Raw genomic sequence first — 19,338 nt, 5'->3', positions numbered from 1 at the left:
ACTGCGACAATATCTGCACCATCTAGCAATAGACCTACCCTGAAAAGGCCCAGCCAGGCCAAATCTTCTCAGACATCTTCGAACCCATGTATTGCGACACTCTGGATCTGGTAGAACCCGTCTTAGTTACACAAGTGGCTGCCAGATCCAGTTGATATCAGCATAACCTCTGGATGAAAACCTTATGCGGCTTTTCCTGGATTTGTCTGAAAGTTTTATGTGGTAAGAAGATCTCATTATTTCTTCTTTTCAGACATAATCCATTTCACCCCTTTTTGTATTCCTTACAGTTAGGAGAGTAGGTTAACCTTCATATGGGAAATCCAATCTTCTCCTCTCAGAGGTTACTTGGAGAATAGACTGGATGCTCAGCATTCCCTCTGCCTATTACCTATTCTCCCAATGTTAATGTAATCAGGGAACATAACCAAATTTTTTAGTAAATTATGTTTCTCCTAGATTATTTAGCTACATTACTTTAATACCCTCCTAACCTGCTTGCAATGTGAGCTTCTTTTTACACTTTGTTCCTTTCAGCTTTAACCTAACACCACCTGTTGGTGGCATGGGGAGGTAATTGGCGAGATTGTCTTTTATCTTATAGACAGAATGATTTTCATCTTTGGGAGGGTTGGATTTAGGAAGGCTTCTATTCCTAATGTATGTGATCCGATAAGTATTCTAGGAGAAACATAATTTATTAAAATGCATTACACAATCACATTAGCATTAGGAATAACTTCTGCTACCTCTAGAATCCAGCCCTCCCATAGACTTTACAAGTCCGAGTGTCAGTATGTGGTATAGACAAAGGGAAGTAACTCTTACAGAGTTCCTGCCCTTACCTCATTAGGTGATGCTCAGTATGCTGGATATCATCAGTTTTAGCTTTTGCTGCAGACTGTCAACGTGCGTTCCTGCCCTTACCCTATTAGGCGATGCTACTGATGATTTCGCTGCAAACTGTAAAAATGCATCTGGGAGTCCATGGATTTCTGTTTTTTCTGTTTGCCATTTCACAGTCTTTTTTGATGGCACAGTAAGTCAGACAATCAAACTATGTAGTGTATACTACATTTTTGCATATTTTGATATTCAGTAGCCATTATTTCACATTGTTTTTACACTTGGTGTGTTTCATTCTTTATATTTTCATCTAGTCTGCAATAACATTTCTTTTAAATCTCACAGAAGCCGGTCTTTTAAGACAATCATGAATCCTGCCTTGCCTGAACTAAATGTTGGTCATCCAAATCCTGTTAGGGATGCTCTGTTTGATAGAAGTATGGTCAAGTGTTCTTCAAAAATGGCTCAAGGGCAAAGAATAAAGGGCTCAGTCCAAATCTAGTGATCAAAAGATTGTAAGTTTACACTTTCCCTTTGCTGTGTTATCAAATTTAGCTTGGAATGCCTCCCCCTCCACCTGTTAAAATGCTTCATGTAGAAGACGTATTGCAGATGGATGCCAAGAGATCTTGAATTAAGGGTGATCAATATGATTCATAAAGCTTTATCAAGAATGTTGACAAGAAAATATGATGAAGTTGTTTGTACAAATCTATGCAATCCACAGGGTGTATGTCCAACTGTCCGCCTGTACACAATGTAGACGATGAATCCAGGCATATGTGAGTGATTTTGCTGACTGATCCAGCCTGCATCATTCTCATGGTGAATTATTTATCACTCCAGCTGTTGACATAATCATCCAGCCATTCAGACAGCAGATATGTACAGGTTCACTTTTGAAACATTGTTTGTCTATACCATCAGTGACAATGTCTTATGCTGACTTTGCTGCCCAGACTGGCCAGCCAGCATTCCATATAACCAACCAGACAGTACCCATAATGCTTAGCAGTCTTAACCCTTTACCTCATGCAAGCGTCTTTGGACACCTCTACTCCATTCGCATGGAAGCGCCTTTTGACGCCTGCTGTAAACATCAGCCATTTTGAGCTGGTTTTCATAGCACCACCTTCGGGGAAAACCCCCCTATTAGATACTACATTCATTTCTGCGAATGACAATTACGTCAGGTCACGTGGTCACTATTCATGCACTGGTCGATATCTGCTATTTAAAGTAACTGGGTTGTAATCTCCACTCTCCAAAATGGCGGCCACGGATTTCATTCAGTATGTACGAAGTTTTCACAATTAGAATCACAACCACGAAAGATTCAATAAATTAGGTAAAGTCTCTGATATTGATGTAGGCAGCAATTAGTTTTTACAAATTATCAAATTCAGATGACTTAGTGATGTATGCACACAGAAACCTTGTAAATTTCGAGTATCGGAAATGGCAGCTACGGTTGGTCATGCGGCCTCACTGACATGACAGTGAACGAGTACTCTCTCGATTTTAAAGCACATAAAAAATTATTCCATGAAAAATAATTACACAGCTATAATAATCGGACTTTACTCTTAAATTTTTCCACATATAATATATGTATACCAAAAATGTAAAATGGTTAAAATTGCTGTTAAACGTAACATACACTACATTGCTTAACAGTTCACAGGCAGGATTTCATTCAGTACTTAGAAGTTTTCACAATTAGAATCACAACTTTGAAAGATTCAGCAACTTAGGTAAAGGCTCTGATATTTATGTAGGCAGCAGTTAGTTTTTATTGATTATCAAATTCAGATGACTTAATGATGTAGACGCAGACGAAAAACATGTAAATTTCGAGTATGGGAAATGGCAGCTATGGTTGGTCACGCGGCCTCACTGACATGACGGTGAACGAGTTCTCTCTCGAATTTAAAGCACATAAAAAATTCTTCCGTGAAAAATAATTACACAGCTATAACAATCGGACTTTACTCTTAAATTTTTCCACATATAATAGATGTGTACCAAAAATGTAAAATGGTTAAAACTGCTGTTAAACGTAACATCACTACATTGCTTAACAGTTCACAGGCAGGCCTATGCGTATGCTGTCAACTAGGCAGCAGGTGTTCTATTTATAGCATGCTGCACTTTGTCACTATGCTCTATGAGGTAAAGGGTTAAGTAGTCAAGCCAGCTGACTATACTGACCCAGCCATCCATGCCATCCCAACCAACTGTGCCATATCATCATATTAGTGGGGGTGGCCAAGTGGTCTAAAGTGCTCACTGTTCCGGATCACTGCCATCTCACCTCTGTCTGCATATGTTCGAGTCCAAGGCTCGTCTAGCGTGGGTACGTGGGAAAGCCTGCCAGTAGCTTCTCGGTGGTTCTTTCCTGGGCTTTCCAGGGTTCTTCCTCCACCAGTTATACTGGCCGCCATATATGGCCTATCTTGTGCTGAAAAATGGCGTTAAACCCTACAACAACAACAAATCATTATATTAGTGTATGAACAGTATGGAATATCCCAAGATCATCTTATGTAGACTTCCAGAACAGAAGATTTTTGGCAGTGCGTGCTGATGAGATGGCAGCATCTTTGCTGTATACTAAGAAATATGCCAGGACATACCCTCAAGTTGACTGCCATTTTAACTTAGAGTGACCTATTAATTCTAATCCAACCATGGAAAGAACTTAATTCAGTTTCAAATCTGCCATAGCAGAAATTTTTTGTATCCTGCCCCATATTTTTTCTTTCCTACCCACAGCTGATTACAAATGCAACTTTTTTTTTTACTGATCCTGGTAATAAGAAGGCTTTCTTCAGGAAGTAAATTTCCAGCCGCCTTTTCTCCATGTTTGGTACAGGTTGTATAGTAAGACTTATCATTCAGACGTACCTAGCTTTAACAAAGATTTCACTACCGTAAAAATTGTCACTAATCTGTCACCTGTGTCCTTAGAAACTAGCATGGCACTTGTCTGGCAGACCTTGTGCAGGAAAAATTTACAATCTTCAGTTGTGGAGATAATAGCATGTTTTTTGTGAATATTGTTGTGCAGATGATGTCACACCACTTTCAGCCTCCATTCCCCAGCTGGATAAATCTTTCTTCTCTCTGAAAGTAAGAAGCTAGCACCAAATCTATTAAGGAACATCTCTCCATGATTTCTGAAACACTCAGACATCATGGTCATCATGACATTACCCACAGCAAAGATCTCTCAGACTTGCTAACCGACTGTCCTGATCTCACCTGCTAACTCTGTTCCTGAAGTGGTATCAATTGTAGGTTTTTGACATGGCTCATCTGCTAAATTGGAACCATTGTGCTCTGTCCCACCGAAGCGACTATCATACAAGACATGCTTCTTGATAACTTTGGCTTCTGCACTGAGAATAAGCAAGCTTCATTAACTGCCCATGGATCCAAACCACCTGCAGTTTCATTCTGATGGTTCAGCTGTTTTAATGACTCAGACATTATTTCATTGCTAAGAACAGGCTTAGATCTACCGGCAACAAGAAATTAACTTTATGGCCTCTCTTGTCAATTGATACTTTGAGAGAGGCAAGGTTACAGAACTCGGTTCATTCTCTGGGAATTATCTGAAGTGCATGAAGTCCAGATGCCAGTTTTTCCTTCCACTAAAACCAGGAAACAGGACAAAACCCCACAAGCATTGTTGACCTGGCTTTAGGGAGTCATCCAGTCAGCATACTCCGATCTATCATAGGAACCAGTATGTCTGATGATGATTTTGGGTCAATAAATATGAGCTTTTTCTATGAGCCTTGCCATTAAACGCAATGTCTCAGTTAAAAATATAATGGAATTAGTCAGTAGGCATGCCTAGACCACTTTTTCCTCTTTCTGTTTGCATGGCATGGCCTCACAAAACACAGAGTTGAATCTAGTTTGTCCCATACTTGCTGCCTAGACAGTCACCAGACCATGCCACTCCTGACTTAACTGCAACCTCGGGTTGGACCTGTCAACTTTCATTGTATTCACCCAAGAAAAACTTTCCTTTATAATTATTTATTGGGTGCAGGAGTCAACAGGATAGTTCTTGGACACGTATATACACATTTGGTTGTGTCAACTATCATTAGAAGAGTTTGTTACTATTAAAAGTAGAGAGTTCTTTTGACCCTACAGGATGCTTTTAGATAGAGGTTGGATGCACAGCATTTCCTTCTCTTGACTAATCTCCTAACATTAATATGATTGGGTAATGTATTTGATGGAGAAAGGAAATTTGATAGTAAATTACATTTCTTTGAAAATACTTTCCCAATCACATTACTGTAAATCTCTCCAACCCTCCCTGCAATGCAAGCATTCCTGTGTCAGACAGTGCTTAGTGGGCAGGGGCCAGTTTTTATGTGCAAATTTAATGCCGCAATCAGCGACCTAGTATGAAAAATCATAAAAAAGTCAAATACACAAGTGAGGTGAAAAAGGTCCATATTTTTGGATACCTATATTAAAACAAAGCATAAGAATATTATCCACTTGACCATAGAAGTCAATGTCAGTTCATAACAGAAGAAAGTTTATGCACCCAAACCCCAAATTTCTACCTGCAATTTTCATGTCCAAAGGTCATTTGTGACACTCTGTGATGCTCACTGTGCAAACAAAGCCCTTTTCCTAGATGACAATTCTGCAAAATAGTGTGTACTAAAAAGGCTGATGTAGTTGAAAATAGTTGTCATCCAAGCCATTTTTTGAGATATTCTACTTGCCCCAAACCCTTGTATTTATTGCTTTGGGAGGATAGCTCTTCTTTCTAGCTGACTATTGGTATTTCACTATCAACATACTGCAGAGTAACTATGGCAGGAGTACATGCATGACATCAATTTCAAGATCAAGACAAGCCCGAAACACCTAGTTCACAAATATATCCATATCTTTAATTAGTAAACAATAATAGCTGAAAAAGTTACACCATAGCCTTAAGTTAAGAAATTTGCTATGGGGCCAATTTACAAAACTGTACCCTGCCACCTTAAGTTATCCAATATACAGAGTGCCAAACTAGTGTGTTAAGGGGAGGTTATATGTAAGAGTTTCTTCCCTTTGAACAAAAAGTAGAGACAGAGAGACAAAGTTAATAGTCAAACACTACTATACTAAATTCAAGTAGTCGAACACTACTAAACTCGAGTAGTCAAACACTACTGTACTAAACTCAAGTAGTCAAACACTACTGTACTAAACTCACGTAGTCAAACATTATTGTGCTAAACTTAAGTAGTCAAATACTACTCTGCTAAACTTCATTAGTCAAACACTACTGAGATTAAAAGTGCCATATGACTAATAATCAGATGAAAGTCACTGTTGTTATTATTGTGTTGCTATCAACATAATGGTCTACTGTCTGGGTCTGATTGGTGGCTCAGGTATCTCATGTACAGTACAGCTGCCAAACAGCTGGATGGGTAAAACTGGTAGCCATTGAACTGTGTATCTCTGGTCCAATACCATGTAGCTACATCACTAAGTTTACAGCAAATTACTGCACTCCTAGTAGTTTCTCATTGTCACTGCCTAGACCCATCTAGTTAGCTAAATATAAGAAAACTTTTTCAAATAATCTCTGTTTAATAAACGCTACCTAAATTAGTAAACACAGATACTTTCTACAATACATGTCCAAGAACACTAATTGGTACATGCTACAAGCACTCCCATACATATGAATCCCAACAAGGTATGAATGACACATAGATGTACTGTTGATAAAGCCTACAGCATGCTGTATCAAAGTCAAATACATATCACAACATCCCATTAATTCTTAGTTAACATTACAAGAAACTATATTCAGGTGCATTGCATAGGTGCGCACATCCATAATTATGACTAATAAAACTATAACTATCACCATAACCATGTTACTCAAACCATACATACTCTGTGAATTATGCTTAAAATACAGTAATAATTGCTGATAATAAAACATCAGTGCAAACTTACATATGACATTGCTTCATTATATGAAATGGAACACGAGTCCTCTCATTTCAAATATAATAATATGAAACATAACTCGCTCAACTTGTTGGTTCAGACTAGGAGAAAGACATCTGCCACAATGGCTGATGTTCTGACAGCTGGGCATAAAATGACCCTTACCTGTAGTATCTGCCACAATGGCTGATGTTCTGACAGCTGGGCATAAAATGACCCTTACCTGTAGTATCTGCCACAATGACTAATGTTCTGACAGCTGGGCGTAAAATGACCCTTGCCAGTAGTATCTGCTGACAGCTGGGCATAAAATGACCCTTACCTGTAGTATCTGCCACAATGACTAATGTTCTGACAGCTGGGCATAAAATGACCCTTGCCAGTAGTATCTGCTGACAGCTGGGCATAAAATGACCCTTACTTGTAGTATCTGCCACAATGACAGTGATGTTCTGACAGCTGGGCATAAAATTACCCTTACCTGTAGTATCTGCTGACAGCTGGGCATAAAATTAACCTTGCCTGTAGTATCTGCTGACAGCTGGGCATAAAATGACCCTTAGCTGTAGTGTCTGCTGACACCTGGGTATAAATTGACCCTTATCTGTAGTATATGCTGACAGGTGGGCATAAAATGACCCTTACCTGTAGTATCTGCTGACACCTGGGTATAAAATGACCCTTGCCTGTAGTATATTCTGACAGCTGGGCGTAAAATGACCCTTACCTGTAGTAGCAATTATACCTATTACCTATGCAGATGACTCAAGCATCTTCATTTCTGCACTCACATTACAGAAGAGTACATTTTAAGAAATAAAAAACTACGGTGTACCAAATATGTCAGCCTGATTATAGTCTGAGGCATATCTGACGCATCATGTCAGGTATTTCATAACAGTTGTGAACACATCGACCACTGAGCTACCATGACCCTCATCATAAGGGTCATTACCTCTAACAATAAGTGTACAGTATTGTAGAAAAAAACAGATTAGTTGAAAAATGTAATAGATTTTATTTTCCAAATGCTCCTGAAAATACCCCTTGATTTTAATTTGAATTTGCAATGTTTTTCTTTTGGGGCACTCATTTTTGATATACTTAAAGCCCCAGTAGTCACATTAACTCCAAGGAGGACCAAGTATTGTCCTCTAAGACATGAAGCAATGGAAAAAATTAAAATTAAAAAAATTGGGAAGGTACTTTATTGCATATGGGGTAACTTTTTGGAATGACCTCTTTATGAGTTATGAGTAGCTAAATGGCTAGACAGTATAAGAAAATTACCATGGAATCATCAATGGGGTAAGATTTAGAAATGTAGGAGTTAGTTACCTTGTGTTAATTGAGAATAGATGAGGGTGTTATCATTAGTTTTCTGCTTTTTACTGATTCAAATTAGTGCCTGTGGTTGGTTTACAATTATTCACACTTGTTACAGTCCGCCATTCTGGTTATGAGAGTTCATCTGCACTTGTGCATCATAGTGGGCAGCAATCCAGTAACTGGTCATGACACAGACTAAATCCTATAGATCCAATAGCTGCCATGCAAACTGCAACAGCTACAAATGCATGCAACTTTTTTCATTCATAACTTATATGTCAATTCTAGAGTCAGACCGGTTGTAGAAATAATTGAGCTGCTACAAATAGATTTGGATTTCGTTTTTATGTAAAATTACATACTTTTTTTTCATTATTTTTTATTTCTTTTTATATCAGGTTGGTTCAGATTCAACTGCACCATAAGCAGAAGTCACAAAATCATGACCGGGCATAAATTAAAAATAATTTTTGACCCCATGCATTTATTATATATTAGAAGAATAAAAATACCAGGTATAATATTTTCATTGAAGTTGCTCTCTGACCCTCCTACACCATTATTTGTTGAATGTCCTTAGATATGTAGAGGATAATTTTTCCTAGAATTCTGACAGTTTGTATTCAGCTCAGATATAGGGATATTTTCAATAAGAATATTGGTATGCTTTGTTGGAGTGGAAGACTGTCACATGCTTTTTAAGAGAACACTTTCTTGAGGGACTTTTTCGTTGAACACCAGATCAACCATGTAAGATTAAATGGGTACAGAATAACATTATAAATTTTCTGTCAGGTCTACATAATAAATTGCAATAAACCATAGTTTACTGCTGATCATGTTTCGAGCCATTGAGATTCTACTGCATTTGTGCATAAATATATTTTTGGGAAAATTGTATTCCTTAATTCAGGGTACAGTAAATTTAAAAATTACTTGTCTTCCCATAAAAATGAATTGAATATGAAATTGTTAGTTATTAAACTTTCCTCTTTTTCTTATGGCAAGTCATTAATAATAAACCACCATTGTGAAAAGTATTTATTGTTACATTTTAATAAAAAGGGAACAAAGTCTTAACATCACAAGTAGCCTACAGGGAAGCTTGAATTCAGCATGTGATAGTCCAGGTGCAAGTTTCTGTTAGGTCGAGGCCACAGATACATGGTTTGTCAAGGCCTGCTAAATCATTAAGAGAATCAGATTGTTTCAGTGGCCTGTTTGACCTGTGATTATATTTCTTCTTTTTGCAGGAGAAGGAAGGCAGAACAATAGATTTAAGTTCAGGCATTACAGTCACACGATTTGGAGGCTGTGATTTATCACTAGATGGTTCATCACTCTCTCTGACTGGACGTTCTCTTGGCAAACACTGATATGTTTGTGTGTTTGTTTGAGATAGATGAATGCCAATATTCAAATTCATTTCCTATAGTCATGTTGGCAGACACTAGTGATATTCATTGGATATCTGGAATACATCAGCTCTCTGCATGGAATTATGCCAAACTTCTGAAGTTAAGAAAGACTATTTGTTCTATCCCTTTTAAGTTTCTGCACTGGGCGCTTCAGGTATGGACTTGCCAAGATGTGAAAACAAATTGTACACAAACATCAGCCTCTCTGAGGTTCCTAAACAAATATGGCAGTCCTTTAGAATTATCAGTCCTTCTATTTATGCTCCAGTGTGAGAATTTGAATAACAGAAGAGGAAAAGAGCTTCATTCATTCAGGTTTACTGCTGTGTTAAATACAGAACATTCATTTGTTCAGAAACACTTGTGTATAGTTTTACATTTTAATTGCATAACATAATTCTGTCATATTTAGAGTTGTTAACATCTTTAGTAAATTCTCATTAAAATTAAATTCTTTCAGAATCAAGATTACTGGTCTTTTGGAAATTTAGTACTTTTGTAGGTCACACAATATGTGAGATAAATCTACTCTGTTTCTGCCCAATTTCAACAACTTGTCCTAAATTTAAGACTACACATTGACTGTTCAGTTCCAGGTTGGACTTAAATTCAACCAGTCAGGCCTGGATATCACCAAAAGAACTTGATTCCAGACCAGAATTAACTTATTTAGTGAAGTCTTGGCCAGATTGTTCTAATTATAAAAGATTTGTTTTATCATAAGTGTAAGATACTATGAATTACATATTTGTGAGTGACGTGATATTATTCCACACTGGGACATTACATATTTGTGAGTGACGTGATATTATTCCACACTGGGTCATTAACATACAATGTAATGAATTTACCCCATCATCAGCTTAAAACATCCCTATTCATATTATGTTTTGGCTTGGAAGGATTCCATTTCCTCTATGAATATGGCATAATGTCCATTAATTTATGCCAAATATAGTTTTGTATTACTAGTAATTGTAACATAATGCAGATTAGTGTTATACCTTAAGGGAGGCAACTTAGATGTGGGTTTGGTTGATTTAATCTGCACTCTTAACACTGTTGGTTATATCATGCCAAGAAAATATTAAGTGACTTGTCCAAGGACACATTGAGGCAACTGACTGGCATGGGCGGGTACCAAACCTAACCCAATGCCTTACCAACTGAGCTACCATGGCTCCCTCAGTTGTAGGTAATGTTTTACACCTGATAGTAGTTACCTTCCTTGGATGCTCTTGCACTGATTGTAAAATATGACACACTAATAGATCACGCTTTAAAAGAAAGTCAGTAATTTCCCAAAATGGTTCAGAATGGTAATATCAATTCTCTTGTGACATGTAAGAAAAGAAAATTTAAAAAATGTTACCAAGATTATTTAAAAGAGTGTATGTTGCGGTAGTAAAAGGACCATGAAAAGCAGTATATCTGGTGTTGTGTTTTTCCACTTGATCATATGTAGCTTAGTATCACTTCATCCTTTCAAGCCTTCAGTATTCTCAATGCTCTGATTAGGTGTTTCTCATTTCGAGGCAAGGCTAAAAAAGAGAAACATCACTGCAAAATGATGTCATTCATGATGCACTTCATTGACTGGATATTTCCTCCTGCTGCTAATTGGTCTTCACATCCCATACTCTGACCAATGAAAATGCAAGACATTTCTCAGAGGTAGGGTAATTAATGATCTCACTAATTTGTGGAGTAGGTAAAAACGTTAAAAGAAAAGAGGACTTTGTTCTTTTGGGTTTCACCTTATTGGATACATGAAAGTCATTTTAGTACTTTAAAATAAACACGCTTTCAGGCAACAATATTTATTCATTTTATTTTTCTTTAATTGACTTGCAGTTTGGCATTTTTTAATATTCCACTACAGAATTAAAAACTGGCTAAAAAATAAATGATAAAAGAATTTAACTGTTTACTGTTTTATAATGAATATGCACGGTTAATGAAAATCTTAATAAATTTGACCTTAATGAGCAGCTAGCTTGAATAAAAGTATCATTTTGCAATCTAATAGTTTGTGATGGTTGTATATAGTTATAAAAGAATATACATCCAAATCGGGTGAAAAGAACTTGCAAAATTTGTTTTTTAATTAATAAAATTCTGTTTGATGGCATAGGTAAGCTATACTGTCGCTGTACAGGTTGTCCTATTTAATGGTCCATTTTTAACTAGTCTACATGCTGTACAGGTTGTCCTATTTAATGGTCCATTTCATACTTGTCTACATGCTGTACAGGTTGTTCTATTTAATGGTCCATTTCATACTTGTCTACATGCTGTACAGGTTCTGTTTAATGGTCCATTTCATACTTTGTCTACATGCTGTACAGGTTCCCTTTAATGGTCCATTTCATACTTGTCTACATGTTGTACAGGTTCTGTTTAATGGTCCATTTCATACTTGTCTACATGCTGTACAGGTTCTCTTTAATGGTCCATTTCATACTTGTCTACATGCTGTACAGGTTCTGTTTAATGGTCCATTTCATACTTTGTCTACATGCTGTACAGGTTCTCTTTAATGGTCCATTTCATACTTGTCTACATGCTGTACAGGTTCTGTTTAATGGTCCATTTCATGCTTGTCTACATGCGCAAAATTATGCACTTTTGATTCAGGAGAAGTTTACTTGTACAATTTTCAAATGTTTTTATGTGTTGCAGCACACATGACTTTCAAGTCGGTAGCAATAGTTTACCATCCATCACATAACTGCAGGGTAGCCTAGCATGAATTCTTTTGGTAAAAAGTATTTTTTTTTAATGAAAATTTTATTCAAGTTTTATGTGTCATGGAACAACCATAAGTGATCTATGGTCAAACCTGCTTAAAAAACTCAAAAAGGCCATCAGTATGTTTCTTCACAAGGGGTATTTGCTGTTTGATATTTTCATGCTGTAATGTCCCATAATAACAATGAAATAATAATGTTTTAAATTACTCACTGTAGACATTTTCAGTAACATTTACTAGTACTATGATAAGATAACAGCACTTTTGTCACGCCTTTGAGGACTTGAAAAGTTACCTGCCCAGATTGAAATGGTCAGTGAAATTTTCCAGTAGTTGAATCGTCCACTCACTCACTGGTTGAGAGCTGATTCAGGGCTGGCCAGCACTTCTCTTTAATGAAAAGGAGGTTCTCTTGAAAATGTTGCAAACTGCTTGAAAATCCATACTTTCTACCAGAGGCTTGTTTTCTTTTTGTTCTGATAAAGCTGATATAAGTGTTTTCTCATTACTAATAAATGCTGACCAGAGAGAAAGAGACTAGTGTCTGTTTGTAATTACATGTATGTATAACTGGTGTAGATGGATTGGCAGAATAAATTCCTGAAAACCTTTCACATCATCAAATTTAGGTTGTTAACATCATCAACATTTGTACTACAGTAATAGTTAGTTGAGCAAGAGTTTATTCTTGATGAACAAAACTGTTTAGTACTTGCATTGCTGCACAAGTAAATTATTTTGGAGATTTTGATACCAGCCATTGAATGGAAATACATGTACATGGGTATTATTTTCATTGCAGAAATGTTGTGGCAATGAATCTATGTTTAAAATTGTTAAGTATATTCTGTATTCTACATCAGTTGCTATTTTCAGTTGAAACTTTGATGTAGTATATTGTGTGCCTAATGTTTGTACCCAGAACAGTTAGAATTCTCTGTTTTGCCTTTGTAAGCAGAAAGCGACTTCACCATAACATCATTCACAGTCCCGATGCTGCATTGCATAGAACATACACAGAGCACTGCCTGATTATATGAATATATAATACATACTGGTTTGAAGTCAATCTGCAGTTTTTACCCAAATGAATTTGCTAACACTGCTTGTGTTGGCACATCTTGAAACTTTTGTCTACATAAGCGTTTGATTTCCCAACTAATTAATGCTTGATTTTAGAGTGACTTGATCTTAGCTTTGACAAGAATGAGAGGTTTTTGAGGTCTTTGGAATGCTGATTTGAAGCGGTTCATATAGTTGATTGGTTGACAGTATTTTTTGCATGATGTGACCTACTTGAGGGCTGTCTTGATGGAATGGAAGGAGGAGGGTTATTTCTTTCATGCTTTTATTTATCTTGATTGTTTCTTTGGATCTTTGTTATCATTCCAGCAATTAGATATTTGTTGTAACCCCACAGGGCTTTCACTAGAATATTTTCCAAAGGATCATTGTGACCCTCTAAATATTTTTCAAAGCCAGGAAAAATAGAGGGTCAGAGAACATTGCAAGCCAGATGGTAGGAATACTGAATATATAATATTACCATTATTAATTAAAGTATGAACAAAAAGGTCATAGTTTGTCTTGTATTTGGTGAATGCATCTGAAATTGTTATTTTTATTTTGTGTGTGTCATTTAAGATTATTTGCACATCCATCATCTTCTAATTTTTTTAAAAAGTTCTAAAAATCCTCACTTTCAGAATTTTGTTTCCGACTGCATTCATCAGATTTTTTATTAATAGTAAATTGTGCTTTTGTGAAGTTCTTAAGAAATTGGGTACCGTATATCATCAGTATGTAGCAGTCCACAGTGACTTTCCACATAAATATGTCTTAGAATTACTGATAACAGGAGAAAACTGGAAATTTTCAGTTGACAAATTTGTTATTTGTAATGAAAATGCCATCTGAAAATTTGATCACCTTGGATTACATCAGCAATTGTTAGCAACGGAACATCAGCCTGTCACTAAATTTCACTAATATTGTCAGCTTCAGAACTCAATAAACATTTGTTTAAGTCTATTTTCCTGTCCTTTGATTAATTCATTTTAAACCTAGTTTTCATGACATGCATTACATATCCACATAACACTTGCCTTCACAGCTGATTTTGAGAATTATTAAATTGTTTATGTTATCAGGGTAGTGTCATGAGAGAATGCCATCTGTTTGCAGCAACCAGTTAGTGCTGAATTGGCTTGTATGTCATTGAATTAAAGAAGAATGAGTTTTTCCAAACCAATTTTTTTAAGTTAACATGTGTTTTAATTTGTATATAAGGTCTACCTGAGAGCAGATTATCTGCTAATTACTCTTCATTAGGATATAATTAATGAGAAGTCTCAGATATCATCATATTAACTTATCTTTGATTTGTTCAAAGTAAATGATGAAGTAAAATTGAAAGGTCACTAGAACTAGTTTAACGATTGTTTCTTTGCTGGAAAATCCATAAAAATGTTGCAGATTAGGTTTAATTCAAATGTGGCTTGGTCAAGCCAATTGTAGAAATAGCCAAGGTGGTCCCAATAAATTGCAGTTGCTTATTTACAAAGAAATTTCCAGTGGACAAAATGTATGATTTTTCTGTAAATTACTGCAGTGATTTACATCTGTGGTATATTTTTGTGTGGCAGAAATAGCCTCTATGGTCCTAAAGAGGAAACCAGTTACAATCAGTCATCACTCAGCCATTTGCATCAAGTCAAGAACCTTGAATATAGTTATAGGAATAAACAAATTTGATGGGTTTGGTGACTCACCTCCGGCAGTGTCCACAACATATGTTGCAACAAAAAAGGCTGAAAAAGCCAACAGTGTTCTGCTTGTGACTTTGTTTCCTTCTGCTGCCTTATTTTGCCACATGAACAAAATTAGGTCAAAATATAGTTCTGATTGGTGGTGGATTACATCTAAGGTTACTTGCTAAACTTGACGTAAAGCTGAAGATGTTCCAATTGAACCATTTAAGCACAGAAAGATGATACAAAAACAATACTAAGGCAACAGCAAAATCCAGATACTGAAAATGACTAACTTTTGGGTATCTTCTGCTTTTTAAAATCACCATTGAATATTTTGATATTAAATTTCACAAATATATGGCTGCCATTTGATGTGTGCACATGTGTGTGTGCATGTTTGTACAATTTAGCTCTATTGTTTGAATATGTGGCATCACTCAAGTGATTGTTTCTTTTGTCATAAAGACTTCTTTCCTGAAATATTAAAAACATGAACAAACAAAATCTCAAGCAAAGGTTGCGTCAAGAGCACTTTGAATATTTTGTTAAGTTTACTATTGTTGTAAGAAGAATCATAACCTGTGTAGCTATTTTCATGAGAATTTTACTTATTATTTAGATGTATGTTTCTCAGTGCAGATGTTGCTGAAATAATTTCCTATAATTTTTCTTATATGTACATGTATGAGATGCGGTTTAAAATGAATATTCCGTCCAAGTTTAATATTTACATCAAGTTCTGAATAATTTACATACGGCTATATATGATTGTCTTTTCTTTGTTAAATCTCACAGATGCATGAGAATATTTTGGATTCATTACTTGTATCGTAAATTTATCTGAAACACCTCCTTTGAAATGAAATTGAATTATTAATACCGATTTTCTTGACAATAAATGAGTACCCTGACCAAAATGAAATTGACTTATTAATACCGATTTTCTTGACAATAAATGAGTACCCTGACCAAAATGAAATTGACTTATTAATACCAATTTTCTTGACAATAAATGAGTACCCTGACCAGAATGAAACTGACTTATTAATACCGATTTTCTTGACAATAAATGAGTACCCTGACCAAAATGAAATTAAGGACGATGTTGTATCATCACCAGGGTTCGTTCAAAAATTATGACTGACTGGTCCATAAAGAGTCTCAACTTGGACCACCATGAATCAGCTTGTAAATAAATGAAGATTAGATAATAAATATACCTCAGATTATTTTGTAATTCAAAAACATAAAGAACTTATTAAAAGGAGTCTAATGATAGAGAATTTTTGTTCTAAAATAAGTAATTTCTTTCAGATAATGACATACAATTAAATTTGTCACAATTGTCACTATTATAAGTATTACAAAGTTACCATAATGAATTTGTATGAATATATTCACATTGAAATTGCTCCTTTTAAAATTTTGATTAATGTTCAGCAGATTCAGTACAAACAGGCTCATGATCAGTGTCAGGAACTGTTTCATCATCAATGTCAGGTGTCCAAATCTGTTTCATCATCAGTGTCAGGTGTCTGTTCAGATCTGTTTAATGATTAGTATTGGGTGTCTGTTCAGATCTGTTTCATCATCAGTGTCAGGTGTCTGCTTAGATCTGTTTAATGATTAGTATTGGGTGTCTGTTCAGATCTGTTTAATGATTAGTATCGGGCATCTGTTCAGATCTGTTTCATCATCAGTGTCAGGTGTCTGTTCAAATCTGTTTAATGATTAGTACTGGGTGTCTGTTCAGATCTGTTCAATGATTAATATTGGGTGTCTGCTCAGATCTGTTTCATGATCAGTGTCAGGTGTCTGTTCAAATCTATTTCATCATCAGCATCAGGTGCCAGTTCAGATCTGTTTAATGATGAGTATTGGGTGTCTGTTCAGATCTGTTTCATCATCAGCATCATGTGCCTTTTCAAATCTGTTTCATGTGTCAGGAGTCTGTTCAGGTTTGAGTATCATCATCTTCAGGCAGATTTTGATGACTTTGGACCAAAAATAGCATTGATTCTTGTATTCCTTCCCTTAGTTTTTAATTAGTGATCCTGCATGTATCAATCTTGCCATCCTACATCCAACGTAATGAACATGTGAAATACTGTGGGCCTTAAGGTAGTGGCTATATGTCACAACTAATCACAACAATTGTTCAAAGTGTTTGAAGAAATAAGAGCTGTGTCGACAGAAAAAAGAGCCTAAATAAACAGCATATACTTCAGTGTCTTTGATAGATGACATCATTTTCACAAACCATTGCTTTGAATTTGATACCACCATCTTGAAAACAATCTAGACTTGAGGTAAGCTTTTGCTTCTAACTTTGCTACATGCACTTTTTTCATGAAAGCATTGTACAAAGCACTGAAGTGGAAATCATTGTGCCTAATTTGTTTTCATATATGATAATTGAATGAGATTCAAAATTAAAAAGGCCCAAAGTTATCCAAATGATGGTGAGATTAGTGCTGGTGTAGCATAGGTCCACTGGCAGTTTCTGTGAGCCAGAAAAACCTGAGTAGCCTGCTCATGTCTTACTGCCACAGTTCAGTTGCATAGCATTTTTATAAGCACCCATGTAGATCCTTTAACTTCCAATAACCATACTATTCAGAAACAAATAAGTAACAAAGGCAATCTTTTTAAAATCAGATCTCTTCAGTCCAGTGTGAAGATTTGACAGCAACTACTTAAGGGTCATATTCTGGTGACCTTTGAATTAGCCAATGGAAATGCAGCTTTCAGAGATTTGAAAGTGAATCAAATCCTTTGGCACACATTGATGCTCTTCAGTCATTTCAGCCATACTGCTCAGTCTCCCAAAATTATAACGTATAAGACTTCATCTGATTGGCTGATAAAATAATGATAATAACATGTCACCAGAACATTCCCTATAAGCGGTCACTGTCAGATCTTTATGAAGGACCATTGTAAATGTGATTTTAATAAGATTGGTAGCAAAGTTCAGAAATAAATATCAAGTAGCAAACCATTTAAGTAATGTATCACTTGAAATTTATGTGTTCTGCTCTGGTGCAACATGATTTTTATAGGGTGCCAAGTACGTTTTTTTTTTTGCACATCTGTTACAGAAGTTTACTCTATATTGAACACAGCTTCACAGATTAAAATGCAGATGGTGTCTTTTGTTTTCATCTTATACACATATGTCGTAAGTATTCTTAGGTGAAACTTAATTTTTTTAAAAATAAGATTTTCTTGTGCCAAGTTAAAATCGCACACTACATGAAACATTATGAATAGCATATAGGACTTCCCTAATTTGTCACTGTGTATAGTACTGCATAACACAAATTTGATAAATTTAGAACACCTCTTTAAATATTTAAGTTTAAAATTAATGGTTCCAACCTTAATATTTTTCCAAATGCATTTTATTTAAGAGAATCTTACATTCGCTTGCCTCGCAAAATAAAGTAAAAAAGACTATCTTTGATTTGGTCATCCATTAAGCCATGTGTTTAGCTGGGGCCTGGGTAGCCAAGTGGTCTAAAGCCCTCCTGTCATCTTACCTGTCTACCTGAGTTTGAGTCGAGAGCTAGGCATATGTATGTGAGAAACCTTGCCAGTAGGTTATTGTGGGTCAGTAGTTCTTCCTGGGGGTTTTCTAGGTTCTTCCCCTGTCTGTTATACTGGCCACCATGTTTAGCCTATCATGTGCAGAAAGATGGCATTAAGTCCACAACAACATAAGCTAAGCTACAGTACTCTTGTGTAGCTGTTGTCCTTGTAATTCCTACAAAAAGTTTTCATAAAGTTACATTTCATGAATATTATAGGTCTTCTTTGCAGCTGCTGGTGTTGTTTTCTCACTTTGATCACTTGTATGAACTTATACAGACACCAAGAGAAGAATTTGCACTGTATACAGACACTACAAGAATCATTTCCACTGTATACAGTTTCTGTGTATTTATAAAATAAAAGTCTTGATGATGTTTGCTTGTGAATATATCACCATGTTTTTAACTGCAGTGAAAGAAAAATGTATCAGTCTTGACCAATGGTCAGTATGTTTTATTTCACCATTGTTTTCATTATCTTGTATACAGCACTTATTATTTTGCTTATAATTTTAAATAAAGTTACTATATGTTTACACCAGATTGTTGGGTTTCTTTTGTATCATGTGATAATTATCTGTTAGTGACAGTATGTAAATTCCTTATACCACACAGAAGAACAAATAGATTTTCTTGCAAACAGAACAATGTTA

At 35.8% G+C, this 19,338-nt stretch overlaps 1 protein-coding gene across 3 annotated transcripts in view; it reads left to right on the top strand.

Annotated features, from left to right (window-relative positions):
- The window catches only part of LOC149782956 (ADP-ribosylation factor-like protein 2-binding protein), a 43,503-nt gene extending 24,282 nt beyond the window's left edge, over window positions 1-19,221 (top strand). For 2 of the 3 annotated variants that reach the window (XM_089934512.1, XM_089934513.1), the window contains exon 7: window positions 9,423-19,221. In XM_089934512.1, coding sequence (XP_089790638.1) covers window positions 9,423-9,545 — 123 coding nt within the window. In that variant the 3' untranslated portion in view covers window positions 9,546-19,221. The remainder of the gene's footprint in view (window positions 1-9,422) is intronic. The other variant, XR_016414481.1, reaches the window with a different exon arrangement.
- Window positions 19,222-19,338: the final 117 nt, after the last annotated feature.

Source organism: Sinohyriopsis cumingii, chromosome 15, assembly GCF_028554795.1.
Source record: "Sinohyriopsis cumingii isolate HCF-2022 chromosome 15, ASM2855479v2, whole genome shotgun sequence".
Lineage (NCBI taxonomy): Eukaryota > Metazoa > Mollusca > Bivalvia > Unionida > Unionidae > Sinohyriopsis > Sinohyriopsis cumingii.
The sequence above is the reverse complement of the archived record's forward strand: the minus strand, read 5'-3'. Positions and strand labels throughout refer to the sequence as shown.